The sequence below is a fragment of the Medicago truncatula genome, chromosome 8 (genome assembly GCF_003473485.1).
Source record: "Medicago truncatula cultivar Jemalong A17 chromosome 8, MtrunA17r5.0-ANR, whole genome shotgun sequence".
Classification (NCBI taxonomy): Eukaryota; Viridiplantae; Streptophyta; class Magnoliopsida; order Fabales; family Fabaceae; genus Medicago; species Medicago truncatula.
Window position 1 is genome coordinate 3,460,264 of NC_053049.1, and position 27,996 is coordinate 3,488,259.

At 32.0% G+C, this 27,996-nt stretch overlaps 2 protein-coding genes and 1 pseudogene across 7 annotated transcripts in view; all 3 read left to right on the top strand.

Moving 5' to 3' along the window:
* The first annotated feature begins 4,113 nt into the window (after nt 1–4,113).
* On the top strand, nt 4,114–4,908 carry LOC112417198 (uncharacterized; annotated as a pseudogene).
* Nucleotides 4,909–10,050: 5,142 nt separating this feature from the next.
* LOC11434489 (serine/threonine-protein kinase MHK) lies at nt 10,051–18,851 on the top strand. Of its 3 annotated transcripts, XM_039828820.1 has the most exons (19): nt 10,052–10,223; nt 11,266–11,384; nt 11,508–11,598; nt 11,693–11,771; nt 12,662–12,730; nt 12,965–13,054; nt 13,626–13,764; nt 13,885–13,987; nt 14,120–14,172; nt 14,627–14,693; nt 15,039–15,150; nt 15,254–15,319; nt 15,437–15,505; nt 15,574–15,634; nt 15,777–15,881; nt 17,092–17,126; nt 17,242–17,287; nt 17,792–17,867; nt 18,464–18,851. In XM_039828820.1, exons 3-19 carry the CDS (start codon nt 11,591–11,593, stop codon nt 18,591–18,593), a joined length of 1,308 nt encoding a protein of 435 aa, XP_039684754.1. In that variant the 5' UTR covers nt 10,052–10,223; nt 11,266–11,384; nt 11,508–11,590; the 3' UTR covers nt 18,594–18,851. The 3 variants fall into 3 exon arrangements, with proteins under 3 accessions (XP_013444090.1, XP_039684754.1, XP_003626954.1); XM_003626906.4 differs by having other exon boundaries at nt 11,266–11,598; XM_013588636.3 differs by lacking the exon at nt 15,777–15,881 and having other exon boundaries at nt 10,051–10,223; nt 11,266–11,598.
* Nucleotides 18,852–22,109: 3,258 nt separating this feature from the next.
* Nucleotides 22,110–27,996, top strand: part of LOC11419893 (GDSL esterase/lipase At3g27950) — a 34,582-nt gene continuing 28,695 nt past the window's right edge. Inside the window, exons 1-6 of one of the 4 annotated variants that reach the window (XR_003007722.2) lie at nt 22,114–22,523; nt 22,726–23,435; nt 23,800–23,966; nt 24,362–24,489; nt 24,592–24,813; nt 25,729–26,001. The gene's annotated coding sequence lies outside the window, so the exon portion shown is untranslated. Of the gene's footprint in view, nt 22,524–22,725; nt 23,436–23,799; nt 24,490–24,591; nt 24,814–25,728; nt 26,002–27,996 lie in introns of those variants that run through there. The other 3 variants (XR_003007723.2, XR_003007726.2, XR_003007727.2) reach the window with 3 other exon arrangements.

Sequence of the window (27,996 nt, forward strand, 5' to 3'; positions counted from 1 at the left end):
CGAAAATTGACAACACAATATCAAATAACACCAGATATCCACTAACACTTTGTGCACTCATAGTTCGAACGAACGCAAAGATATAACACTCCATTTTCAGATATCATCCATGAAACACATGGATTTTACATCACTATCGTCTCCATGACCTTCTTTAACATCATCATCAACCTCGAAATGTAACCTCGTTTAGTGCCCAATCGAATATCCCTCTTTTGATGAACCTTCATAGCAATAATACAAGCACAAAGCAACCGATATGATGACCTGATCACACAACTGCACTTCTTAAGATTCATACCACATTCCTTTGAACGAGATGTTTCAAGAAACATTATAATCTAAATTAAAGTACAAGAAATTGTCTCGGTATCTACGTTCTAAAATAGTATAACTCCTCCCAAAAGATGCTTGTATCTCAGTGAACTACAAATGTAAAGTATTGTCCATCGCCTACCAACCTCTAGCCAAATCTTCCTTACTATCCATCAAATATTTCTTCAACCTTCCATTGGCATATTTAACTTTGTTAGTGGTTGTGTTGCAAAGATGCAAGACGGTCTGTCTATGCCATCACAATTTTCCTTTCAACAAACTTTGAAAAGTTCCTACACGTCTCTCAAAATTGCACTACGACTTCAACATATGATTTTTTCACATGAATTTCAACCACATTTCATGACAATTCAAGAATTAATGCAACACTTGAAGAAATAAGAAAGCTAGGGTTGATTGGATAGGCAGTTAGAACTCGATCCCATGATCGGTTTTTAACTCATGATATGTTCGTCACCTTAGGTTCCAAAAAATTCCACCAAAAATAGCAATGTAAACAGATTAAAAGAAGCAGTATCACTGTATCAGTTTCTTGACGACAAATAAATGTGAAAACCCTTTAGCAATCCTTCTTTAGTAGTAATTTGAAACACACTTTATGCAAAATAAATAAATAATAATAATTGAACTTTTGGAGGAATGAATGTAATAGATAAGTAGGGTGTAATAAAGAAATGTAGTATAAGTGAATTGTGTTAGATATATGCTATCGTGAGTCTCGATTATGATTATGAGTGAGTGGGTCCTAACTCATGATCCCATGCAAATGAGAAATATGCTATGATGGAGGTATTTTTGACAATTCAAATAATTGTATATTTTGGCCAAGTCTAGTTAGCCTTGATTAAAACTTGAATCATGTTGGGGCGACACATTTGTAGTGTAACATCTAGGAAGATGTTTGATATTAGAAATGAAGATAAATTTGATAAGATAAGAACTTTGATAAAGTAATTAATATTTAAACAACTGCTTGTTCAAAAAAAAATATTTAAACAACTATTTGATTCACAATTTTTGGGACAACAATAATTTAAAAAGAAAAAATGTATTGACACAAAAACCAAAGTAATAGAGAAAGAAAATAAAAACATAATGTAAGTATGAGAGATAAAGTTGTGACAAAAGTTATCAAAAAGTGGTTGTACAAATATCATTTATCATATGGTGTGTTTGGTTTGGAAGAGAAGTTGTGAAGAGAGAAATATGTAAGAGAGAGTATGGGAAGAGAGAAAAAAATGTGAAAAATATAGTAGGTTTGATGTATTGTTTGGTATAAGAGAAAGATGAAAGAGACAAAGAAGAAATATGTGTTGATTATTTTTAAAAGTACTAAAATACCCTTGATTTAAAAAAAATTGTCATATCCAATTTAATTTTTTATGCTAGTTCATTTAATTAATTTATTAAATTGCAGTTTTGTTTTAAATTAATTATATTACTTTAAATAATTATTAATCCAAAATTATTTCATATTATCATTTTAATTTTGATTTGATTTAATTTTAGATGTTCATATTCTAATTATCTTACTTTTTGTCCAAAAAAATAATTAGTTTCTATAAAAATAAACTCATGAACTTACTCACAGAATGACACCACTTCAAAACTCGGTCCAATATATAACTTTCTCCATTTCGTTCACTTCCCCACCTCCATTCCATATACTTAGTTAAAAGTTCCAGCTGATGTTATTTTTTGACCGTAGATCCTTGTTTTCGTCCTATAAAGAAATGCTATTAGGGTTGTTTTCATTATAAATTATTGTTGAACCACAAAGATCCACGATTTTTAAAGTTTGTCATGACTGTTTTATCCATTGAGACAGACCCTCCAAGACACCGATATTTCTTGATATGAGAAACTTGGGGTGAAGGGCATGGTGGGAATAACAGGGTAAAATTGTTTCTCTTGCCTCTTTCTTCGCTTGGGAAGAAGAAAAAAGGTGGTGGGGTTCATGCTCTTTTGTTCTCTCGCCCCTATTTCTCTTTTGCTACAAACAAGAGAAAGACCCAACTTCTATCCTAATTCTCTCTATTAGATTTCTCTTAGCTATTTCTCGCCTACCAAATACAATGTTAATACTTACAAGTCTAGGATACATTAAATACTTAAATCTAATCAGATGACACAACAAAAACAATTATTAATCTATAATCTTGATTGTGATCCGGTAACCAAAAATTTTGCATTAAACTGTTGACGAGTAGTTCATACATACTTTTCAACTTTCCAATGTTAAGTTAAACCTAAAAACATCACCTAAACATAGTGAGCACAAAACTCGATAACTTAAAATATAAAAAGTACTTTGATAATTCCAGCCATATGTTTGGTGTACTAGGCATGGAAAACATCTATTCATCAATATTACTAAATAATAAACTCTTATATCTATTGATCATATCACTAAATAGAAAATGATTGATATACATAGGTGTTCATATTCATGAATTAATTGTAATTTTTAATCATGAATTAATTGTAATTTTTAATCACTTTAACCGGACATTCAGGATTTGCCTTTCAACTGGATTTCTATTGTTGCCCAGATTTTCCTTGCAATGTTACATTTAACTAAACACTTTGGATTTTTCTTTCAACTGCATTTTCTATTATTTCTCAAGTTTTCCCTACAATATCAGCTACAACCAAACACATAATATTTGCCTTTCAATTGAATTTCCATTGTTTCCAAGGTTTTCCTGTAGTGTTATTATTATTAATTTATAACTAATAAGTAAGTTTACATGCATAAGATTACCTTGTTCCTTTTTATTTGTAAATATTTTTGAATGTGAGTGTATTACATGTATGCATCTGCTAGTGAAGTGTTGGCATGAAGGCGCAAACAAACATTCATATAGTTATGTTAAACCAAAAGTAAACACTATTAATCAATCACACATTTACTAAACTAATTTAGAATTTTCTAACCCAATTAGTTTCACTTCAAACAAATCCATACAACTCAAATTTTGATTTTCTAAAGTCAATAACATTATTTTAAAGTTATCTGACACTGTGTCTGGGTTCATAAGTTATTGAAAAACTTTGGTACATGCTAAAATTATAAAATTTGATATGAAAAAACTACCAGATGTCTTATTTTAAACGCAGTTGGTCCCATTCAAAATGAGTTTTCTAGCTTAAGATATGCTCAATCTAAGCTGACTAGCTTCAAAGAAATTTTATAGCACAACAACCTAATTCATAATACTATGAAAGACTGTACAATTAATATAAAATTATAAAACTTTTTGTAACAAATTTCTACTATTAAGCTTTCAAACACAATTGGTTTCATTAAGAAATGACATATTTCTAACGCAAGTTATATGTATTTGAGTTCTGTTATCTTATAATTTTTTTAACACAAAATTACAACTTTTTTCCTTCTATCACATATCTTTGTTCAAATTTCATAATCACATATACTCAAATATTAACACTCTAAATTATGAATTAATTGATCATGTTTCATTGGGATTTAGGATAACTACACCTTATTTACTATAACTTCTCTTTTCTAAATTTTCTTAAGTTGAAAATGTTCAAAGTAAATACATCAAACACATAGAATGCATTCCAATTTCAAGTAATAGAAATAGACAGAAATCATATGAGAACATAATTTTACCCAAACATGCAATTAATTCAAGAATTATGAATACACCTTAGAGAGGTTTTAGAGTCTAGGTTAAGGACTGTATTACCTTGAAAAATTTAGCCCATAACTTTGATTTCTCTCCTAATAATTTGTGGATGAATATATTCATGGGTATTTTAAAGTAATTTTTATAAGTTTCAAAATTACAAATTAAAGTGGACAATGGCTATTTTAAAGTAATTTTTATAAGTTTTTTTTTCGTAATCTAGACGGTTAGTTATATTTATAAATTATTCTATAAGTTAATAATTAATATTTATAAGTGAAATGAAAATGAGATAGTTCAACTGAATCTCGGCTTGGAGTCTCTTTCGATATTTATGGAATACTGAACATCTATCTCACTTGATATGTCTTCAAGTCCAATGTTTTGGTGGAGTTGAAACTTCATCGTGTGTATATTGGTGAGATTCTATCAGCTGCCTCATTGCCTTCGCTCAAAATATTTTCTCTAGTTTGAGTCCGATTTGACATCAAATTGGTTTTCCAATCACTTCTATATGTTGTGTCGAGGATTTTGTAAGAGTTGTAGATTTCGTCTCCTAGTATTTCATCTTTGATCTGCGATCGTGAACCTGACCCTTTTTCTTGTCTTCACAAAGCTGTTTTAGACATACTACCTTAGGAGATGCTTATCATATTCATTATAATTTCAGCCGTTTTAACAACCCTTGAATTTACTCCCGTGAATTTTAGGCGAAGAGAGGAAAATGTGGACAATTGGATCAATCGAACAATTGTTCCACAATACATATCAAATCGACTCAAAATCTGCTCTCTTCATAGGTACAGAAGCACGACGTGTCAGGATCACTTTCATAAATACAATTGTCAAGTACATATGGCTAAAGAAACTAGCTTAATGGAAAAGGTCTGCGTCAACCTCGCTTCTCTATGATTAATACAGTTTTGTAGTTAGTTTTATGCTGGGTGATTATAGATTACGAAGATTTGGTTTAGTCTGTAGCAGATGTTATGGTACACATATTCTGGAACTTTGGTGTTGAGTTTAAGTAGATAATTGTACAGGTTAATTTTGTCATGTTTGATTTAAACTGAGTTTAAGTAGAAAATAACACAAGTTAATTCTGTCATGTTTGAACTGATGAAACATGTTTAATCTACAAGTGCTTTGATTTTGTTTTTAAAAAATATATGTTATAATTTAAATTATAGCTATTGTTAATGTTGAGTTTCCGTGTTCAGGAACCCACTGAAGTAGTTAATCTTACCCCCACCATTATTTAATGTTTACATGAAAAGATTTACAAGTGAAACAAGAAAATAGATGTGAAGTTTGCGTAGGACGATGATATTTATGATGTATTTTACTTTAAAGAGGGGATTGTTTGCATGTAACTCCATTTACATACTTTTAATTTTGAAATATTTGACTACGAGATGATTTTAATAAATTAATTTCCTTAGACCACGTTTGTATTACCATCGTGTTTAACAATGTTATAATACGATCTAGATTTGTATTATAGCGGTGTTATAGTTGACTCAAAATGGTGCATGTGCGACTATAACAAGAATCGTACCTTTAGCGTTGTTGAAATTAGTGCATATTATATTTTATTTTTTATTCTACTCATTTAATTGCGGTTATAACTTTTGTGTAGAATTTGTCAAAAATCTAACACAATTATTGCAATTCTATAACTTTTATGTAGGATTTGTAAAAAAATTAACACAACTATTTATAGATTAAATGTTTTGGTGTTCCTTTACTCACATCAAAACTTGGAAAATTAAGCATATTTATAATGTGCAGAGAAACAAACACATGTTTCAACTACGAATGAGCATGAACTAGATTGCATTATATAGAGTTCTTTGTGACTTTGTTTTGATGAAACATCTTGAATTGCTATAAACTACAATTATAGAGTTGGAAAATATTGATGGTATCGAGCTTTGAGAAATGAAAAATCGAAAATGAGTTGAATCTTTTTAGGTGTATCTTTTTATGGATTGTAGTTGATTCCTTTCATGTATATCTTTTTATGGATTGTGCTTGTGAAGTAAATTTATTGTAAAATGTTTCTCCTAATTAACAAAAACAAGCAAATGTAAAATAAAGATAACAAAGCGTTACAACTCATTAATCATATGTAAAATGTATAATAGTAATCATAGTTTTCGATGCATCTAACCAATATTTACATATAATACAATATTTTTGACCATATTATGTTTTCTTGTTTCTTGTTTATTTTTAAAGAAACAATGAGTAATCATAGTTTTGAATGAAATTAACCAATATTTACATATAATACAATAGTTTTTGCCATATTATGTGTTCTTGTTTATTTTTACATAAACAATGGGTCATCTTATTACACATCATCTTATTTTGACCTACAAAATTTGACAATAACTTGAATGGTTAATATATTTTAAATATTTAATTAAATATGTTTAGAATATGATTAATAAACATTATAAGGTTTGACGACTCATTAACCATCCGTATAATAGTGGCAACACTTTTATTGAATGTTTTTTTATCACAATTTTTAGGTGCATGTTTAAAAACGCATATTGAAGTTGATAAATATGTATATTTGAAAACCCGAAAGTCATGTATATTTGAAATTGATTTTGAGGTTTATAATGTATACCACGATATTTCAACGTTACATTTGGTCTGTTCATCTTCTATGGTGTCTTCATCAATTTCTCTCTATTCTTCATCCATGGAATACCAATGGTTTTGAATGATATCATCATCAACAACATCAACTGAAGATGAAACCAATGCTTCGGTTGAGTCATCAGATCCTGCAAAGATCTCCGGTATCAGAATTGTCATCCCAAAAAGCTTGATCGCAGGGTCTTTTGCTTACAACATTTTTGTTTTCTGTTAGATTTGAGTAAATATAAACTTATAAAAACTATTATTGTTTTTCATCACTTTCTCTTCACTTCAATGGTGGCCGCTTTTTTTTGTGTACTATCACACCACTCTCTCAAACTCAACTTGGTTACCATCAGTTCTATTCTGATCAACGTTTCAGTTTACGAGTTTCATCAAATTCACAAGTTGGATTTCAGTTTTGGTGGGTGCGAGAAACTTGTGCCTTGTGACTGATACATCAAGGTTGGTACATACTTTAACGACACTGTTGCTGATTATGTTGTTGGTACCAATTCTAATGACACTGTTCCTGTTGATGTTGTTTATGAAGAATGGATTCTACTCTTATTGTTGAAATTTAATTCAATCATAGAAATCATGACGAGTTCGAGTTTGGATCCTTCTCGAATGGGTCTCTTTTGTGGGGTTGAAAACCCTATCGGTTCCTTTCTTCTCTTATCGTTACTCTTTTGGGTAGTCTCGCAATTTTCTTTGATAAGTGTTTTGGAATACTGAAAATATATTCCGGTTGTCTGGAGGTGTGCATCTATCCTTACTCTTGCATGGACTTTTTCCCTTCTCAAGACCAACGCTTTTACACAACTATCTTCGTATTTTGCAATAACGGGTGTCACATTAGAAAAATGTACAGTTGTTGATAAGCTAATTTCCATTTGTATGATCTTGGTCGGATTAGTTGCATCTGCTCATGGTTATCATAAAGATTTGTACCGTTAGTAAATATTGGGGGCTTTGGAGGCGCGTTAGCTATTGCATTTTCTTTAGGAGGCATGCTGAAAAATGTTTCTTGTGGATTCTCTATCTACTTCTCTGATATGTTCTCGACAAGAGACCATGTTAAGGTCGAATCGATATAGGGTAAGGTTGTTGGTATCAGCCTTACAAGGACCACTTTACTAAGTACCGACAATTTCCTAATTTCTGTTTCAAACTCAAAGTTTTTCAAAGAGCAACTCGTGAATCAGTCACGTGTCAAGTTAACATTCATAGAGTAACACAGAGTTTTCCTTGGCAAATGATGATTTTATGCTTTCTATTTTCCCTTGGTATGGTTGATACTCATTATCAAGGCAACAAATTTGGATGAGTCACACGTGGTCTCTGTTCCACACGATAATAATGCATATTCACTTTTTTTGTATTCAAGTTTTTATTGGTTCCATTTTAAGATTAGTTCTTAGACATTTTAATTAATAGTGAATAGTACTTGGTATTTTCTAAAAAATAAAAACTATTAACAATGTTGATGGAAAACATTGTCTAAATACTTTTTTTTTTAAAAGATTTCAAATTTAAAAATAGTTTATTTAAAATGAGATATCATTGGTATTTATAATTTATATTTATGCTTATAATATTTTTCAGATTTGTTCTTATTTAAACATACGGTTTGAAAATATATTATTCATTATTACAATATTTCTCTCTACATAGAGTGACATAGAAACATTTTATCAGATAAAATGAATTTTTTTTTTTTTACAAGAAGATAAAATGAGATATCGTCGGTATTTATAAGTTATATTTAAGCTTAGAATATTTTAGGATTTTTTTTAATTTAAACATAGAGTTTGAAAATATATTATGTATTATTACAACATATCTCTATACCTAGAGTGATGCAGAAACATTTATGAGAAAATTTCTATATTAAATATATCATATAATTTACCAAAACAAAACACACTAAAAACTTTAAGATATCAAAATAAAGGTTTATACTATGATCTATGAACATAGAAGAAGATGAATATGATGAAGAAAATGAAAAAACCAACTATCATTTGGTTTATATCCAATAACTAATTTTTCATGTAATGCATCATGAAACATGCATTTTTTTTTTCAAGGAAAAATGCATATTTACTAAGATTTTTCTTTTATACATTTACGTTATCATTTTACTAATTATTATTAGAATAAAATAAATGATCATTATTTTCCTTCAAAAAAAATAAATAAATGATTGTTATTTTATTTTTATTTTATATAAAGGCAAACCAAAATTTGTCGAGTTGATAAATAATTTCGTTATATACTTTGACAATAATTTGTAGATAAATCGACGTACGAATAATTTCCATTAATATTTAAACATTTATAAATTTTAATAAGAATTATACAAACAAATAATATAAAATACACACATGTTAGCGTAGTAAAATACGGATAGACGACCACGGTAGTGCCCGTCTTTTATCTGGTATTTGTTTATAAGAAGAGGAATTCTAATATGATCATAAGACTAAATAAACAATGTTTGGACACACACATAGGGGTGTAATGGTTCAATTTGGATCAGTTTTTGTCAAAACAATGTCCAAACCAATGAAATCTTCATGGGTTCGTTTTGGTTTGGTTTTTACTGTTTTCCAAAAAAGAAACCAAACCAAACTAGTCGGTTTGGATCGGTTCGGTTGATCGGTTTGTTTGAAAATACAATTAAAAAAAATCCATATTTTCATAAATTTGTATTTTATGCATGCAACATACTGAAATATTTCATGAAACTTTGTTTTCATTGTTCTCTTTTTTCAAACTGCTTTGTATAACTAACATGAAAAAATTAACAAAGAGACAGGCATTCCCGTGGTGGCGAGGAATGATGGGTTAAGTGAGATTGACAACTAATGTTCTTTTTTAGTAGAAGTGAAATAGTGTGTGAGTGATGAGATGAGATAATGATGAGAGAAAGTGAATGATTAATGAGTATTTTATGTTGAACTTTAATTTTAAGCTAAATCATAGTGTGTGGGAGGAGGGATAATATTTTATTTTAATGAGGAGTAAGGTTAGCATCAACTTGTTTCATCGGTTCTTTGAATTTCAAAATTAAAAATTAAGAACCAAACCAAACTAGATTGATTTAAGTTGGTTTGACTTTAATCTCAACCAAAAAAAGTTGAATAGTTTTTTGATTTGGTTGAGTCTGAATTTTCAGTTTCATTGGTTTTGTTCAATCCATTAACACCCTTCTTAGTCACACACATTATTTTTTAACAATAAAAATAAAATTGATAAAAAATAATTAAATATTTTGAGATAATATTTTTATGTAAGTACGCTGATCAATTTTTTTCTGAAGGAAAAATATTATTTAATGGAATAATATATTATTATTTATTTCATTGGTTTCTTCTCCTTCTTTTATTCTATTGATTTCGCTCCCTCTCTCTCTCTCTCTCTCTCTTTCGCATTCTTCACATATCCGAATTTTCTCTCTCTTCGCTTCTCTGAAAATCAATTTTCATCGTTTCTTCTCCGCGAATCTTCATTCGCATTGCTGATCCGTGTTCTTGATTCTGCTCCAATTCTATCTAATTTTCCTACACGGTGAGGTTTTTTTTTTCATTTTTCTTTCAATTTTCTCTGTGAATTCGGTTTCGTGAATTTCCAATGCAGCTTTAATTATGCTTTGTTTTTTGTTATTATGATCGATTTGTGTTGTGAGAGAATGAAGAACACAAAATTGAAGATGAATTTTCATTACTGGTTTAAGTTGGAGCAATAGTTTCAGCTTCTTGAGATTTTTGAATAAAAAGTGATTATTTCTCATAATTTTAGCTAATATAAATGAATTAAGTCTATAATTTATTCTTATTCTTCCATGTTCTCTAAATTGATTCTTGGATCTGATTAACTTTTAAAGTTTGACACCTATGAACCGGAACACGACACTGACAAAAATTTGTAAAAATGAATTATTTGAACGTAATCACATGTGCTGTTGTTGGACACCGGACTCGGACTCCATCAGAAGTGTCCGTGCTACAGAGTTTGACACTTCACAGCTGGTCAATAGAATTTGATTTTCATAGGCAGGTTTGAATAGAGGAATCTAAGTTAAATTCATGGTTGAGTCAATTTTGCTGCACGAATATTTTTTATGCAACAAGACGTCTTGATGGGAAGGTTGGTTTTTGATCGGTGTTGTGCTTGTATTTGATTCTCGAGTAGATTGGACGAGCAAACACCATAAAGCATTTCGGTCTGTCAGTAGCAATGTTGTCAATCGCGGATTGTTAAAATTCCGCTACACAATGGTGTTATAGCGCCACTGTAACAACTATTTGACAACATTTTGTGCTAAATAGCGATTACATAACAATAGTGGTTTTTCGAAATCGCTCTATGGTATAGTGGTGTAGCAACACTATAGCTGCTATTTAACTACACTACAACAGTGAATTGAAAGACAGACTTTAAGATTGGCTGAATGTGAAGTGATTTTTCACTGTTTAGTTTGCGCAAGGAATAATATATGACTGTACTATTATCCTAGTATCGCACTTTCCAAGTGAACTTGTTGCTTTGCTTGATGTTTAAGGCGGTGATTAACTTTTAAAGGAACTAACATTTATATTTTCTACTGCAGCTTATCATCTGTTTTCCATTATACTGACTCAATTTGAAGTTAATGTAATGAAAATGGATCAACATTGTAATATGCAAATGACGCCACCTAGTCAACAGGGGTTGTGAAGGTTGCAACAGGTTGACATACTGCTTGCTGTTTGTGGTTTGTTTCTACAATGAAAAGTGGTCTGTTGATGATATTAAATGCTTCATGCTACATATCAAGTTTAAATCATATTTACAAACAAAGTGCCAACACAGTGTTGACAGTTAGACGTCCCTTCATGGAATCCGTTCCAGTCTCGTTGAAGTGTTTTTGGCTATAGTCTTATAAGTAAATAAAAATGGAATGGTTGGTTTCTTCTCGTCTATTGGCTTGTGTACAATTGTTGGGTTCTCAATATCGTCACCAGATTAATTAATTTCTTGTTTGTCTTTCTCTTCAGGTATACAATTTTGAAAGAGCTTGGCGATGGTTCTTGCGGTCATGTATATAAAGCCCGTGATATGAGAACTTTTGAGATTGTAAGAAACTTTAGCTAACTAAAAGAAAACTTTTCAACTTCAGCATATTCACGTATTTTGTTATCCTTCATTATGTCAATAACTGGTTTTTAGAACTTTCCTTTTTTTATGTCTGTATCATCAAACCTTGTATTTCTATTTTCATCTTTCTCTAACAAAAAAATTCTTTAACAAAAATTTCGAACCATAATTTTCATATTTTGGAATTTGACACAAGGAAATATGAAGTGTATATGGTTGGAAGTTTGGCTTTCCTAATTGAATAACTTCTAAGTTCTAAGCATCTTTTTGTATGCATCAAGGAGTTTTGGTGGATTTCACTTTCAAATTTTTTGATTTATAATGTAATCTTTCCTATATATGCATTGTCACACCTTATAAGAGGTTCAACTGCAAAGTAAAGACATGAAACCTAATACAAGCAGCAAATGCTTGTTCAAGAATGATATGCATATTTGATCATGTTTATTATAATTGAATTTGGATTGTGTCTGTTGAACGATTGAGTTTACTGATGGAAGGGAGCCTCAGATTGGAGTGTCTTTTGCAAGTACCTCACCTGTCGGAACGTAGGACCATGGTTAAAACTCACGAGAGACTCCTCGTGTTCTGCATGAGAACACTATGTAATTGTATGTTTCAAGTGATGTGTGAAAGTGTATTCTGCGTGGGAATTGCAATAATGATAAGGATGTTATACATTCATACATATGCATTTCGTATTGAAGGTCAAAATGGATCTCTTGTTGTTCTAAAAATTATAGATGCACGTTTCACTGTCTTTGTCTCCCCCTCATGAGGTGGTGCAACTCCAAAAAGTTGCACTTTTTGATGTTACATTTTGGGATATCTTTTTCATGTTATGCTCTTATCCTCATTTTATCTATCAGGTTGCTGTCAAAAGGTTGAAAAGAAAGTTTTGCTTTTGGGAAGAATACACAAATTTAAGAGAAATAAAGGTATGCACTATAGTAGTTTTTTTGTACTCATGGTGACTTTCACACATTCTTGGATCTTCAACAATGATCTTAGACTTTCTTTGTTTTGAGAGCATTTTTGTTTCCATTTTCACTTTTATTGATTGGTATGGGAAACATTGAAATCAATGGGAAACTTTTATTTGAACTAATTTGACAGACTCTTATTTAAATGTTGATTTGTCTCCACTGATGTGCATTGCGTTTCTTCTGCAGGCCCTCCGTAAAATGAATCACCAAAATATCATAAAGTTGAGAGAGGTTGTTAGAGAAAATAATGAGCTGTTTTTCATTTTTGAATACATGGTAATCAAATCCTTATTGTACAACATTTATTTATTTCTTTATTAATTTATTTATTTAAGATTCATCTTGGCACGTGGAGTAATTTTTAGATATCTTATTTTTTTAATAGATATTTTTACATATCTTCTAGCACAACATATAATGATCAAAATGAAGAGTGATATATAAGCTATTTACTCTTGTACTTGTTTGAGGAAAAAATTGCTCAGAGAGATGGAAGAGGAGGAATAGTAACTAGGAGGAAATGATATTGTCCAAGAATTCTAGACAACAAAAAATGTTTGAGAAACTACCTAAACGACATACTTATTTCATGGTGTGCTTCCATTGACACAACCAATTTAATAACCTAGAAGAACAGGGCCTGGGCAATATCCTTAAATCTTAATTTTGTGGAAAATGCAGTATTGTTACACAGTTCTCTCTCTCTGCTGCTTGTATGTTCACTGGAAATATTATTGACTCCATAATTTGTTTGTAAACCTCCAATACTCAAGCTTTAGGTTGGATAAAGGGCTGTATTGACTGTTGCTTTATCAGCAATTGCTTAACACTGCATTTCGTCTTTCAGGATTGCAATCTTTATCAATTAATAAAAGAGAGAGAAAAACCCTTTTCAGAGGAAGAGATACGATGCTTTATGAAGCAAATGCTCCAAGGACTTAGTCACATGCACAAAAAAGGATTTTTTCACCGGGATTTAAAACCTGGTAAGGCATATTACTCCATTTATCAAATTTTTAAAGGTACATTGTGTTTATGTTTCCAGTTCAATCTATCAAAAGAGTCAAAGGGATCATGATCTGATAGGAAAGTTTTCTTCTATACAGAAAATTTGCTGGTGACAAATGATGTTCTTAAAATTGCTGATTTTGGTTTGGCTAGAGAAGTATCATCAATGCCTCCATATACTCAATATGTTTCCACACGATGGTGAGTTATGTTCTCTCTCGTCATCTTTATTAGTCTCTCTTTTCACATGTCTCGAGGGACAACTTGGATGTATGTTATTTTAGGAGATTTCATCATCACATTATCAACTATATTTTGTTTTTGGGAATTCAGGTACCGAGCACCTGAAGTTTTGTTGCAGTCCCCATGCTATACTCCTGCTGTTGGTAGGCATTAGAGTTTTTTTTTTACATTATTATACTTCTCTATTCACTTCTTTTAGCAGGGGGTGTTTAGTTAATCCTATATCTCCAACTTTATGGAGTAATGTTAAAGATAATTTATTTGTAGATAGATCACCTTCTCGTTCCCTTTTACAACTTAATTTTTTAGTCAATGTCAACTGTGAGTCTGTGACACATATTCAACTAAGGCAGTCAGATTGCTGTTGATTATATTACCGGGCCATTTACCAAAGGCTCACAGGCAACTTGCATCACTTAATCTAACTTAATACATGATCCAGTGGAACCATCACTTTTTCTTGCTTTTAATTTACATTGTTTTTTTAAACTTCCTATGTTGTCGAACTTGTTTGCCATTTATGCTGCCACTCTGAGATGACATTGCTCTTGTTTTTCTTCTTGTGGTGGTGATTAACACAAACAAGTTCTTTTGCAGACATGTGGGCTATTGGGGCTATATTAGCCGAGCTTTTTACATTGACCCCCATATTTCCTGGTGAAAGGTATCTCAAGAGTCCCATGTTTTCTCTTTGATTGTGTGATGCAGTGATGATGACAAGACAGACTCATTTATGTTATCTACTTGTTGTTTTCTGTGCTTTTACATACTTAATAAACTTCATCAACATATTAGTCTCAAAGATTTCCCTTTTGCGTTTACATGTTTACATCATATATATGATTCCTTCCTCCACCGTAAATGTAGCTGATATTTACATTTGATAGCTAAACTGAAAGCTTCTTTAAAATAAACTACTAATTTTTTTGAGGCATATCTTGTATATTCCTAAAATGAACTATTGGGCTTTCTATCACCATCTTATAAAATTACTTTTGTCCATTGACAGTGAAATAGATCAAATGTACAAAATTTACTGCATTCTTGGTATGCCAGATTCAACTTGTTTCACCATAGGTGCGAACAACTCTAGGCTATTGGACTTTGTTGGCCATGAAGTGGTAAGTGTTCGTATGTGTTCACATAACTATAGTGTGGTAAAGTACTATTGTTTTATCATCTTTTCATTTTTTTAATGTATCCTGTATTTTATTTGTTGTGCAGGTTGCGCCTGTGAAGCTTTCTGATATCATTCCAAATGCTAGCATGGAAGCTATAGATTTGATCACAGTATGTTTTGGTCTCTACTCAATAGAATTTGTCTGTCTTCATACCAGTAGCAGAAATTTACTGTTTTATGTCAGATAGTGCTATCTTTTAGTATCTACTCCATTGTAATTTATGCAGCAATTGTTATCATGGGACCCATCAAGAAGGCCAGATGCGGATCAGTCACTGCAACATCCTTTTTTCCATGTAACATTTTCTTTGAAGCCTGTTCTATTTTACATAAGGTCTCCAATTTTCTAACATATACTGAACAGGTGAATACAAGGGTTCCTCGTTCACTCAGTGATCCACTTGAGCTGAAGCTGAGTAACAAAAGTAAGGAAATTTCCATTTCTATTCTGTCTCATATACTTCTTTTGAGCTTTTGTTAGACAGCTACTATGTTTAATGAAGAATTGCACTGTGATAACTTTTTTTTTTACTAGTATTTATTGCTTTCTTTCTGCATTGCTCTCAGGGGTAAAGCCAAATCTTGAGCTGAAGCTGCATGATTTTGGCCCTGATCCCGATGATTGTTTTCTTGGCTTGACATTGGCTGTAAAGCCCAGTGTTTCTAACTTGGGTATAGTATCTTAACTATTTATTCAACTATAGAAAGTGTAATTAATATCTGTTGACCCAAGTGATCGCTCTCGCCTTTTTTGCAAACGTCAAATGCTCACTGATTGAAAACAAAAGTTCTATCTACACTAGAAGTTGGCTAACTTTATTAATTTAATTTTGACTTCTCAATTTTTATATTCCATAAATAAATAATCTTGTATATGTATAAATTAAGCAAGCATGTTGTTGGGTGCTATGCAATTCAAGCACATTCGAAAAACAGTCTCTATTTTTCACACTATTTTTAACATGGCAGCAGAGTTCCTAATCTAAGAGACTCAGCTTCCTCGATAAGCTTAGCCCCTGTTTGTTTTCACACTATTTAATTTAATTTTTATATTCACGTCCATGGCACCCCTCTCTTTTTATGATATACTTTGCCATCTTTCTCCTTCAGAATGATGTTGAAAACAGAACTTGCTGGACTAATGGTCTCTTTTCCTTTCTTTGAAACATACAATGGTATATTATAAAAAGAAAAAAAATAAGGTCATCTTTGTCTTAGAAGATTGATTGAATTAGCAAGAGTCTAATGAATAAATGGAGGTATTTGGGTTGTATTTTCCCCATGTTTCAAGGGAGATGTCAATTTTTTATATTCTTGTGAGAGAAAATTTCCTATTCCCCCCGTCCCAAATTATATGACGTTTTGGGCATTTCACGCGTATTAAGAAATGTAATTAATTTTGTATGGGAAAGAGACATTTTGAGTTGTTTTACAAAATTGTCCTTAATAAATGGTACGAGAGAAATAAATTGAAGAATTGAAAGAAGAGAGTAATAAACAGTTAAGGGTATAATAGAAAAAATAACATTAATGGTTCATCGGTATTGTAAAACGACTTATAATTTGGGATGATTTTTTTCCCCAAAGAGACTTATAATTTGGGACGGAGGGAGTAGTAACTACTACTGGATACCCTGCCACTGACCTGTATTTGTTGCCAGGTACAATTTGCTGATAATGATTTGCATTTTGTTATGTTGGATGTGTTCTATTTTCTGAAAGATGTCCACAGTTCTTTGGAATATCTAAGCATTTTCTGATATTGAATTTTCTTATCTTGGAACATTTTCTAACCCTGGTTTTCGTCACAACACAAATTTTCTCCTTCAGTTCTTTCAATAGTAGACATTACTGACCATTTGATTATTGTCATTTCCTGCAGATGTGGTTCAAAATGCACGGCAGGGTATGGGAGAGGTTGGTGTACAGTGTTGTAAATCCAGTAGCATACTATGTTCCGTTTTTTTGTTTTATATTCCTACAATGATATCTGTTCAAATCTGGTTTAACTTGATGCACTATGAAAATGCAGAATATGCTATTTTGCTCGGATTTTAATGACCATTCAGACCAATCAGGTGATTCTTAGTTTCTTACCTTCTATTTGCACTATAATCTTTCATAATCAAGTTACCTATATTTGCAGAGAAGAGATAGCTTTTAATTTTGAAAAGATTGATCAATCTTGATTTATGTTTCTGGAAATCGTCATTCTATTTTCTAATAAATGAACTATATTGCTTAAATGGTTAGATTTTCCAAAAGGCAACAATATTTTATATGGATAGGAATTGCTTAGATTCTCTTAAAGGCTAAAGTTGCTCTTACTAAGCAACAGTAATAGCTACTTGAAATAAGTTTTTTTTGTTGGTAAGCGACTGGCTTGCAATTGCCAATTGGTCATTTGTGTCAAGGGACAAAAAGATAACATTGTGAAACTACTTGTGGATCCCAATTAATAGGCTCGCTTGTTATTTCTAGAATGAGATGTGACATTTTTACCTTTTCTCTTTTTTAAATTTTCCTGTTTACTTTCATTTTCATTTTACTAGATATTAACCCGCTTCTTTTACCGTGTCTAGTTTTTTGGACATTATTATCTCCTGATCAAAATGGAGTTCACAGCTCAGCAGAGACTTCATTATCATTGTCATTCGGGTAAGTTCTTGCATATACTCTGCATTTTGTCATCATACATAGATGGTGTTATTATAACTTTAGAGTTTATTTTTAATATTGCAATATTAGTGATATTTGAGGAATACATATTTCAATGAACCAAGACTATATTTTTTATTGTTAAAATGATAAAAAAATTAAGTAGAAATAGAACCAAGACTTTTAATGTCAAGAACTAAAAGCTCCATTTCTGCTTTTAAATGTTAAATGTTGGAATGGAATTGGAATTAGTACTGTAAGAGATCGAAATCAATATGAAGAACATGAAATGCACATAATGCAGATAAAAAGTTATAACAAGTGTTTATTGATTCTTATTGCTTGTGATAAACATCTTGGAAACCGGCATCAGAATGAGGTTCAGCCCCCAAAAAACTCATAGTTCAATTGTTGCGTTTTGAAATTAATGGTGCCTTTTGTGTAAGGAATAATCTGTATACAAGTGGATCAGCCTAGACATGCATAAAAGAAAGTGCTGCAGTTTACATTGTAATTAGATATTATGTAATATGCATTGCGTTTAGTTTACCAAATTGAGCCAACAATGCATGATTTGTCGTTTGCCTTCTTGACAGATCCGTTCAACACCAGCCAATTGGAGTTCCACAGACAGCAGGATTTTCTTTTCAACCTTTGCAGCCTAACATCTTAACGACACCGTTTTTGACACTGTCTTCTCCGTACCAGCGCAGGCATTGCCTTTGAATGATTATTTGCACTTTGAACAATTCTGCGAGATCTTGAATCTTGATAATGCATCAAACAGTTTTATTTTTTTGTACAGCTCTATTTAGTATTAAAAATAGTTTCACATTATCGTAAATATATATGTAATTAGTGAACAGTTTCTACAAAAATATTTGATCTCATTGGGGTTTGTAATTTTAACAATTACGTCTTTTTAGGGCGTCAAAATAATCAAACGTGATGTAACCCTAATATAGGGGGTGCCTCTTTCCCATCCATCGCTACTGGAAATCCTGTTTCTGAAAGTGTATTTTGTGATTTTCTTCGGAAGTGTATATCGGAATTCATATTTGAAGGCGGAGCAGTAGCTCCCGGAGAAATGCTTATATATTACCGTACGAAAATTTACGGATGCGTGTGAATTGTCATTATGCACGCGCTAAATTTCACAAATTAAAATAAAATAAATCAAGACTAAATTAAAACCCAGTCTTCTTCCCTTCATTTTTAACCCACCGCTTTTGAATGCCTTAACCCACCATGTGACATGTATATTAAAACCCCTCATTTGTACATCTGTCCTTTTTTAGGTGCAGAAAGAAAGTATTCTTTCCACTTGATATTATTGTACCTGCACCTAAACTAAAACCCCTTTTTCTTCCCCTTTTATCTCCAATGGCTCTTACCACACCCCAAACGTACAACAATGTTTGTAGTGTGCTGAGCTATTTTTCAATTTTTCTTAATTCAGAATTTAATCATTTTTCATAATATAAATGATTTGATTTGATTTGATTTTCATGTGGATTTTTTGGAAGTTTCATATTGATGAATGAGTAATTTTAGTGTGATATTGTTTTATCTACAAACCAATGTTATGTGATATTGTACTCTTTTGGTGGTGGAATTCAAAGGAATGCTTGGTGAGATGAGTAGTAGGTGTTGGGGCTGTTTATCTGCTGGATTTTGTCTTTTGATGGTGGTGCATGTTGTTTATTGGCACTGAAGGTGGGTTTTGACAGTGAGGTTGGGATACTCATTTGTGTTTCGATATCAGCAAGAAAGCTTGCTGCCTGCTGTTGTTTTTCAGGCATGTGTGCGGCCTGGATTGAACTTGTGTTGGGCTGTTTTGTGTTAGTTGTGTGTTGTTTTGGTTTCGGCTGTGTTGCTGTTGCAAGCCTGCAAGTGGTTTCCTTTGGACAGAACTGCAGCGCGTGCAAATATGTTACTTTCACGCGTCCGTGAAAATTCTTGCGCAATACGTCCGTACAAAATAGCATTTTCCATAATTGAATGATTTCTTGTCAAAAAAAAAAAAAATAATTAAATGATTTGACTAAATTCTTTATCATTTATTTTGCTTGAGTGTGACGAAACACATTTCATTTATATTTGTGTTCAAGACTAGCTCATAAAATGATATGACAATAATAATGCGATAATACATTATTGAATAAACGCGTAAATTTCAATTCATATTAATTAATCTATAATAGTTTAATAATTAAAAAACAAAAAAGGAATTTATTTTATGTGACTGCTTATGCTCCATTTACCCTATTTACCTTTATTGATGTGTAACATGTTGTAAAATAATATCTAATGGTTGAAATTAAAAAGGTACATGTAAGTTATAAAACAAAACCCCTAGACTAGCATTGTTCACTTTCATCTTCAATTAACATTCGTCCAACCCCTTCCTGCATACAACTTGTAAGTCGTCGCTCACCGCTGCCAATTACTCCATTGCCGCCTCTCGCCGCCGCCAATTACTCCATCTCCGCCTACCACATCTCTTGCTCTCATCGTCGCTCACTGCTGTCCAACCGCCGCATTTTGGCGTTAACGAGAAACGAATTTGGCTGAGTTTGGGAATCGCCAACAGAGTAGTTTTCAAAATTTCCTTTAATTCATTGCATCTGCATTTGCGTGGAAATTAAATATTCAGGAAATAGGTTCTGGAGAATAAAGTCGTCGCACATCCACAAAGGTAAATGGGGCAAAGCCATTTACCCGTGCTACCATCTTTCCTTTTTTTCTTCTCTATTTTTCAACCATGTTTAGCGGAAAGAAAAGCAAAGATCGTCGAAAGATCGATATGAAAAAAATGTACATTGATAGAAATATTCAAGCGAGAGATGAGGAAAATAAGAGTACTAATAAGAGCTTTGTTTAAATTAAAGCATTATTACTATTAAAGGCTAAAGTTGCTGCTAAGGAGCAACAGTAATAGCTGCCTTTAGCCTAACTTCTTGACGACATCATTTTTTACACTGTCTTCACTTTTCAACCCGTGCATTGCCTATTTGAACAATTCTGCAAGATCTTGAATCTTGATAGTTGATAATGCATCAAACAGTTTTTTTTACAACTTTGTTTAGTATTATTAAAAATAGTTTCATGCTTATTATCGTAAATATATATGTATATAATTGCCAAACAATTTATATAAGGATATTTGATCCCACTGGAGTTTATTATTTTAATAACTTCTTTAGGACGTAAAAATAATTCAAATGCGAACTTAACCCTTAATATAGGGGGTGTGTCTTTCCCCTCCCTTGATGCGGAAAACTCTCCATGTTTCTGATAGTGTATTTAATGATTTTTTTCTAGATGTGTGCATTGGACATATATGTGTAGCCATTGTCTTACTAGTTCGCCATTGTCTTACCCCACACATATTCTCAACATCAAAATAGATTTTTTTAACTTTATGAGGAACAAAGAGATGAGGAAATCAATGAATTTAATTGCTACTATACAAGCCTACTACGCTAGCATGTTGTTGATTTGCCGTGTGGAAGCAAAACAAAAGCCATAAATTGAGGCATCTAACAATTGTTGTCCTATACCATGCTTTAAATTCAAGTATGGATACCATTCTATTGGTCGAGTAGCTCTTGTAATACCTTTCTTGTTTAGTGGGTGAAATATATTTTGTACTTTTCCCCTTTCAAACACAAGTCGATTTCAACAAACATGCAAGATTTTCACACCCTTTGCTGGAAGGGTAATGAGATTTATACAATTATTTTGCAACTATTTTTGTTTAACTTTTTTTATTTGTTTGTATTTTTTATTGATAAAAAACAATAGATAGATAAAAAATGAAGAGTCACGAGAGTATGAGAGTGAATTATTTAAAATAGTTATATAAATATCATTATTTCCCTTGTTGGTAGAAAACATGACATCCGTGGAAGGAAGGAAAGAAATCTAACAAACTCTTTGTATTGATGAAAATGGAATATTACAAATGAGTGAAAAAGTATCCCTCTAATAGGGTGGTTACAGGTTATTTATACTACTCTCTGCTAGGACTAATATGTCTCTACTTGTAAAAAATGATTTAATAAAAATTGATTTCCATTCCCATAGAAATTCACCCCATCCCTAATAATGGTAGACATTTGACATTACTCCCATAGTTAATACTCCATAATGGCTTGTTTCAATTTTATACTACAGATTGAATTTTCAGCTGCCACTTTTTTAAATTAAGGTGACAGCAGCGCATATGCTAAATAAATTTCAGCTGAACCAGCAAGTTGCTTGAGCTCCAGTGGCAAGAAGTTTCTTTCAAAAACATACCTGGAATACCGGATTCGAATCTAAGGGGGAACAACACTTGACCAGTGCACATACCTCTACGCATGAGCCAAATTAGTCATCCACCTTTGGTGGGTCGGAAACCTGCGGAAAAAAAATAAAAAATTCAGCTGCCACTAAATTTCATTTATAGATGTTTCAGACACACTAAATTTCCCTCATTCACACTAAATTCAAACACGTTTCAGGCACATACATAACTCAAATTTTGAAGATCCGATGCTTGTTGAGGAGGATGATGATTTCAACATTATCTTTTGTTTGGTCATTCATCAGCCATATATATTTACGTTGACCGTGATTTCCTTGATTAATCGGACTCTTGAATATGGAGAGGTTAGAATGTTTCTATCTTAATAACTGTTCCAATTCAATCTATTTGGCCTTCAAGTATCTTAGTTGAATTTGTTCAAATCACACACAAGATTCTCATTTTTGTTTATTATTTGCAATCTTTTTGACATGCAAAAGACGTGAATGGTGATTCCTTATGAATTAAGATAGTGAAAACTGAACTTATGTGATATGTTATATATAGGGACAGAACCAAGGACTAAAGATTTCTCTAAGGCCATTTACACAATTGATATTGCACAAAATGATATTGGCTTTGGTCTGCAGAAGTCTTCAGAGGAACAAGTTAGAAGGTCAATTCCTGACATCTTGAGCCAATTCTCCCAAGCAGTGCAGGTAATTAGCAACCACCAAAGAAATTAAGCCTTGTTGATGCATTATTATCAAGTTTGGCAATTGGTTTGATTACGGTTACATTGCAGTATGATTGCACCAAGTTGAACATCTATTGGTTTAATCAATTTTTTAATTTTTTTTTTCCTTTTGTAATACTTGTCATCTGGTTCAATCGTGGTTTAGCCAATAAAACCAACACTCGGAAGTATAACAGGTACAATCTCCAATCCAATTATTATATAGCAATTTGGTTTTAGAACAGAACTAATACTTGTCATTACTCTGTTTTAGATTCACAACGAACGGGCAAGAGTGTTTTCGATTCACAATACAGGTCCTATTGGATGCTTACCCTATGATAACATCTATTATCCACACAAGAAGGGGAACTTGGATGCCAATGGTTGTTTTAAACCTCACAACGAGCTTGCTCAGGAATAGAACAGGCAGCTAAAAGACAAGCGTTTCAGCTAAGGAGAAAGTTTCCATTAGCCAAATTTACATATGTTGATGTTTACACAGTAAAATAGAAACTTATCAGCAACGCAAGGAGCCAGGGTAATGTTCAAGTCTCCAAAAGCACACATCATTGACTAGAATGCAATGTTTTGGTCAAGGTTTTAAATTGCGATCCAATCATGGTCATGTTTGCATCTGAATCTTTGTTATTGCCGAAAATCGCACACAACTGTGCTTGATGTGGCCTCAACGGTGTTCGCGTTGTGGTCACAAAGACATAAAAAAAACTTTTTTTTCGCAGCTCGTATCACAATCGCTAACCTTTTTCTTAAACCTTGGTTTTGTTATAATCTTTAAATTAGCTAGTGCTTATTGAATATCAATTTTTGTATAATTCGTAACAAGCGGACCTAGCCAGTGCACAATTAAGTTTTAATTTTTAATCTTGCATGATTTGTGGTAGGTCTTGTGAATCCATTGGAATTTTGCTGTGGAAGTTACTATGGTTACCACATAAATTGCTTGTTGAGGAGGATGATTTCAACAATATCCTTTGTTTGCTTGTTCATCAGTCATATATATTTACAACGACTGTGATTTCCTTGATTAATTGGTTTAATGGATATGAAGGTTAGAACGTTTTTATCTTAATAATTGTTCCATAATTTTTTTAGCAACATAGAATCACACGTTTTGTTGAATAGATAACACTTTGTTGTCAGCATCGTGCTTTTTTTTTCCTATTCATTTTTCATCATTGCAACAATTCTGACGAATGGGCTCCAATTCTGACCGTTCTTTACAATTTTAGTCTTGGTTTGGTTTTTCCTCTCTATTTGTTTGATTTTATTTTTGTTTCAATTGATTTTGCCAATTCTGTCTTTATTCCTGATTCGTTATTTTTTCTATTCTGACTTCATGTCGCTGAAATATTCATTTCATTTTTTTGTTGATTCATATTTTAGATTTCGTTTAAATGAGATTTTTTCTTCTTCTTCTGTGTTCGTATTCTTTTGCACGCACAGATAAATATTTTAGACAACTATGAGCAAAAACTTCATGCAAGACACACGTGTAGAGCATTCAAACTTCCGCAACGTACCAAATCTCGTTGGTCAAGGATACTTTAAAAGGAAAGGAAGCAGAGGGATTTGTAAGTAGGACTTAAAGAAAACAGTCTCTCCCTCTCTCTTTACCTTTCATTGGATGTATTAAATTTGATTAAACTTTTGATTTTTTATTTTGTTATGTGTAGTCCACTTGCTTTATGGCGCTCAGTTTGATATCAGCAGCAAACATCTGGGAGCAGCAAACATTCGGTTACCTGACCCTATAGTTTCATATCAAATTATCCATTGATCGCACAGTTTCTAGGATAACTTGTTTGATTAAAATCTTCAAATCATTCTTTGAGAGTTTTGGCATAAACACATTTGAAGCAATGACCTTCTCAGTGGTGGTCTTCTGCCTGGACAAGGTGTGCATTGAAATGTGACCATCTACAAAAGCTTTTGTATTTTAGAAGCATTTCATAATTTAAATTTTTCAACTGTGATTTACTTGGTCAATCAGATACATGGATTTGTTGTCGATGGCAGCCACCTAAGAATAACTTTTATTGCTTGATCTGTCCATGCACTATGAAAATGCCAAATATGTTATCTTGCTCAGATTTTAATTACCATTTAGACCGATCAAAGTGACTCTTAGTTTCTTACCTTCTTTTTGTACTATAATCTTTCATGACCAAGTAACCTATGATTTGCAGAGAAGAGATGGCTTTTAATTTTTGAAATGTTCATCAATCTTGATTTACTTTCTGGAAATCTTCATCTTGTTTACTAATAAATGAACTACATTAATTAAAAAGAAAATATCTACCCATACAGCGGGATAAATCCTTCTATATACTTAAATGGTAAAACTATGCAAGTGTTGAACATTAAGATCTTATTTGAACTGTCACAAATGTTTTGCACAAATCAAATTAGCAGAGAATCATAATGGTACAAGGACAATCCTATATCATGATTAATGTCTTAGTTTTTGGTTTATGGCATCCTAGATTCATTTTGAACTAATTTGCTAATCTTTTATTTGAAGATTTGAAGAATCATAAACTGTCATCTTAGATTCCATAGCAAACAATATGATGCAGCAACTTCTTGACCAGATCCTATGCGTCGTGATATCATCAGATATTATGAAAAATCGTTTTGCCTAATGTAGATGCCTATGTTTATGTAATTTCTGCATTGGCCGGATCCTATATGCTAAACACTAGTTTTTAATATGCTAAAAGCTTTCTGTTTAATTCCTATTCAACTTGCATGTAGACGTTCACCTTTTCTTTTTATTTGATACTAACTGCTTATTTTTTTGTGTCATCTAGATTTTTGGACGTTATTATCTCTCGATCAGAACGGAGTTAACAACATGACAGAGACTTCATTATCATTGCATTTGGGCAGTCGTATTTTCAACCTTTGCAGCCTAACATACAGCACCATTTTTTTACATCGTCTTCTCCATTCCAGCGCGAGCATTGCCTTTGAATGATTGTTTGCACTTTGAACAATTCTGCAAGATCTTGGATCTTGATATCAAACAGTATTATTTGTACACTCACTTAAGTATTAAAAATAGTTTCACATTACCGTAAATATATATGTCATTACCAAAATTATTATAAGCATATTTGATCTTATTTGATTTTGTAATTTTAACAACTGTTTTATGGCGTTAATATAATTCAAACGAGAATTTAAATTAAACCTAAATATAAAGGGTGCTACTTTCCCCTCCCTTGATGCAGAAAACTCTCCATGTTTCTGAAAGTGTATATAGTGATTTTTCTGGATGTGTACATTGGACTCATATCTGGTGCTATGACAGTAGCCCCAAAGGGATTACTGCACCAGTTGATGAATATACTTTTAAGATGGTGTGTCAAAAAAAAAGAAAATTACTTTGAAGATGGTAACTGCGAGGCCCAACTTGTAGGGAAAACTTAACGAGTGCCACAATTTGCATCTCCTATTTTACTCTCAAATTACCTTTTAATCCTAGTACTTTGTTTTATTTTTGCCACATGTCACACATCTAAGAAATAGACATGGAAAAATGGAGGCCTTAAATGGAGGGAAGCCACACTTTGCTTAGGTGCTTCTAAGTTGGGTCTTTCGCATCTGTCTTTTATTGTTGGTGTTGGGTGTTCTTTCTTTAGTTGGTGTTGGTGATATGATGTTGGTATTCTTTATCTTTTTACATTCTTCCCCTTTTCAGTATTTATATATAGATACATGTCATAAAAAAAAACCATATACTCCTTTGCAAATATCATCCATATACTTTTTTTGGGTCATCATGCGATAATCAATCCATTGTACGTCGAGTACTAAATGCAAAAAGTAAAATCTATAATGATCAAATGCAAGTGTTGATAAAATTTTAATTTAGAAAGAAATTAAGATGAAGTTTTAAAAAGAGCGAAGATCCAATTTATAGTTCATGACAATTTTCTTGCAGCTTAATTTAGTTTCCAAAAAAATTTAATATTTATACAAAACTATTACCTAATATTTTCAAATTGGAGGATGAGTAACTCACTTGGTTGAGCTAAGAGATTAAAGAAGTTAAGTTTTTTTATTTTTATTTTTAAAATGAAGTTTAGAAGTTAAAGGTTCATGATTCAAATCTTGATATAAGAGAGAAAACACTAACATAATAATTAACATACGAAAATGTATAAACATTCTATCAAGGTTTGAAGATTAGAAATGTAACAACTCATGAAATGCTTGGTTGAAGATAAGTACGTGTATACCATCTAATAAAGTCTAAATTTAAATTGGATTAACATAATATTTTTTTTTGGTGGATTAACATAATATATCATATACAAAGATAAATTTAAAAATATATACATTTTTTTTTATGAAATATAGAAAATTCCTTTCATAAAAAAAAATGTACTATTAATTATTATAGGCCCATTTAATTTTATAGGAGGAGCCCAACATTGTCATAAGAAACCCTAGTTTCTTTCAGCTGCGGCGACTGCGACATTGACAACCCTTTTTCTTCATCTATATATGCTATGCTATGCCCACCAGTGACACTCAAACTAAATCTCCCGTCATCTTTTTATTTCTCAAACATTAAGAAGCAATTCAAATACGTTTCAGAAATATATAACACACTTGATTTGAGTCTTTGATAACCCTAATTTCACATTTTGTATTTCTCACGTCATCCAGCTCTGTCACCCACTACCCTAGGGTTACTTCAACACAGGATCCAGACTCAACTTTAGCGAAAATTTGAAGATCCAATGCTTGATGATGAGGATGACGATTTCAACAATATCCTTTGTTTGGTCATTCCTCCGTCATGTATATTTACAAGTGTGATTTCTTTGATTAATCCGATTCATAAATTCGAAGGTTAGAATTTTCTATCTATCTTTTTTGTTTTTCATCAGACGTTTCTATCTATCTTAATTGTAATATGATTTTTATTTTGAGAAAAATTGAAGCACCCTTTCATTTAATAGATAGCACAAGACATAGATCTCAAAGCTGCGTGTACATGCCGTAACCCTAGGAACATTTGGTTTACAGTTCAACTTATAAAGGCTCCAATTTTAACTCTCGGTTAC